Source organism: Perkinsus marinus (assembly GCF_000006405.1).
Source record: "Perkinsus marinus ATCC 50983 genomic scaffold scf_1104296965964, whole genome shotgun sequence".
Lineage (NCBI taxonomy): Eukaryota > Perkinsozoa > Perkinsida > Perkinsidae > Perkinsus > Perkinsus marinus.
Window position 1 is genome coordinate 83,180 of NW_003204134.1, and position 2,506 is coordinate 85,685.

The following is a 2,506-nucleotide window of genomic DNA, read 5'->3' on the forward strand; positions in this document are numbered from 1 at the left end:
TCTTTAGGTTTTATAGTTCTTACTACACATCAAATAATGTCCTTCCCCGTTCCATTCTTCAAGGGTATGACTCCTGTTCCTCCCGCTTTCACTTGCCCTAACGCTTATGCTAGTGACAAGGCTCCTGAGAAGAGGAATAAGTTTATCGATCATACTCAGCTTGCTGCTGATGCCACTGAGGAGAAGATCCGCAAGTTGTGCGCTGAGGCCAAGCAGTATGACTTCGCCAGTGTCTGCATCAATGCTTGTTGGGTGCCTCTCGCTTACGACCTTCTCAAGGACACCGATGTTAGAGTGTGCACTGTTGTCGGATTCCCTCTTGGTGCTACTTCGACTGCTGCTAAATCTCTCGAGGCTGTCCAGGCTGTCAAGGACGGCGCTAAGGAGGTTGATATGGTCATTAACATTGGCTACATCAAGAGCGACTCTTGGGATAAGGTTGAGGATGATGTCTACAGCGTTGTCCATTCTGTCCGCGCTTATTTGGCTAACCAGAAGGCCAACACCGAAACCGATGGTGTTGTCGTGAAGGTTATCCTTGAGTGCTGCCTTTTGACTGACGAGGAAGTTGTCAAGGCTTGCAAGGTTTGCGTTGCTGCTGGTGCCGACTTCGTGAAGACCAGTACGGGCTTCAGCAAGTATGGTGCTACTGTTCACCATGTGAAGCTTATGCGTGAGACTGTTGGTTCCAAGTGCGGCGTGAAGGCCGCTGGTGGTATCCACACCAAGCAGGAGATGGATGATCTCGTTGCTGCTGGTGCCACTCGTATTGGTGCTTCCAAGGGTGTTGCACTGATGTAAGTATTCGAGAAAGCTGTTCTAGGCTGTCTAATGAATCATAATATGTCTAGTTTATAAGATCCTCGTGGGGGAATCATCCGCGAGGTCTATAATATTGTATCTCGCGTTGTGTTTAGTATCTTATGGTCAGTTAATACCTCGAGAAAAGGTAAGGGACTAGTGAAGTACTAGAGTCAAGCAGAAACTGAATATTCGTAGCTGATAGTTATCCGGATCAATGCCGTGGCGTTTATCTGATTCTAAAGAATAAATATCTAGTGTGCTCTGTCATATATACGTACAGCACTTGAGTGAAAGTGTGCTGTTCTTCAGATTTGTAGCTGAAATATCATTGAAATAGTTCATCTTTTTTGGTATAATTAATATATCATATTATACATATTTAATACCCCATTTATTATTAGTAATAGATTTATAAAGGATATTATTATACTATTACTGTGGAGGAATAAAGATCACGAGGATAGCAAACTGTCGGAGGTGTTTATCTGATATGATGTCTAGTAACATGTGTAATCAAGGCCGTGTACAGACATTTCGTGGGTCTCACATTTCATGGGCATTTTCGTCTCTGGTATTCGACTGCGTTCCTACAGCTGAACCTCTCGATAAGATGTTAAACAAACATTTGTCGTGTGGGAGGACCGTATGTCGTACGAGGTTAGTGATGTTCATCTCGAAGATTATTCATACACTATTTGATCAACTTGAACGTAGCTTGATACACTGCTCTGTCTCTGAATGGCTTAAGCTTAGCGCTGTGGTATCCTCTTAGTATCAGCTGCAGCATCAACTGGTATCTCTCAGGAATTGAAGTGGTGATTCCAGTGTCTTATAGTCATAAGAGAGGATGTTACCGTTTCTGGTTCAGTTTTGGATTTATAACTTGCCTGTTTCATTCGAAATGTCCTTCCCCGTTCCATTCTTCAAGGGTATGACTCCTGTCCCTCCCGCTTTCACTTGCCCTAACGCTTATGCTAGTGACAAGGCCCCTGAGAAGAGGAATAAGTTTATCGATCATACTCAGCTTGCTGCTGATGCCACTGAGGAGAAGATCCGCAAGTTGTGCGCTGAGGCCAAGCAGTATGACTTCGCCAGTGTCTGCATCAATGCTTGTTGGGTGCCTCTCGCTTACGAGCTTCTCAAGGACACCGATGTTAGAGTGTGCACTGTTGTCGGATTCCCTCTTGGTGCTACTTCGACTGCTGCTAAATCTCTCGAGGCTGTCCAGGCTGTCAAGGACGGCGCTAAGGAGGTTGATATGGTCATTAACATTGGCTACATCAAGAGCGACTCTTGGGATAAGGTTGAGGATGATGTCTACAGCGTTGTCCATTCTGTCCGCGCTTATTTGGCTAACCAGAAGGCCAACACCGAAACCGATGGTGTTGTCGTGAAGGTTATCCTTGAGTGCTGCCTTTTGACTGACGAGGAAGTTGTCAAGGCTTGCAAGGTTTGCGTTGCTGCTGGTGCCGACTTCGTGAAGACCAGTACGGGCTTCAGCAAGTATGGTGCTACTGTTCACCATGTGAAGCTTATGCGTGAGACTGTTGGTTCCAAGTGCGGCGTGAAGGCCGCTGGTGGTATCCACACCAAGCAGGAGATGGATGATCTCGTTGCCGCTGGTGCCACGCGTATTGGCGCTTCCCAAGGTGTTGCACTGATGTAAATCTCTTCAGCATCCATAGGATAATTTTGTTGCTAT

At 45.9% G+C, this 2,506-nt stretch overlaps 2 protein-coding genes across 2 annotated transcripts; both read left to right on the plus strand.

Annotated features, from left to right (window-relative positions):
* Positions 1-36: 36 nt before the first annotated feature.
* On the plus strand, positions 37-894 carry Pmar_PMAR028505 (deoxyribose-phosphate aldolase, putative; the record flags this gene model as incomplete). Its single annotated transcript, XM_002769362.1, has 1 exon — positions 37-894. One exon carries the CDS (start codon positions 37-39, stop codon positions 799-801), a length of 765 nt encoding a protein of 254 aa, XP_002769408.1. The 3' UTR covers positions 802-894.
* A 776-nt stretch (positions 895-1,670) lies between these two features.
* Positions 1,671-2,470, plus strand: Pmar_PMAR028506 (deoxyribose-phosphate aldolase, putative; the record flags this gene model as incomplete). The annotated part of the gene is made up of 1 exon (XM_002769363.1): positions 1,671-2,470. Exon 1 carries the CDS (start codon positions 1,706-1,708, stop codon positions 2,468-2,470), a length of 765 nt encoding a protein of 254 aa, XP_002769409.1. The 5' UTR covers positions 1,671-1,705.
* Positions 2,471-2,506: the final 36 nt, after the last annotated feature.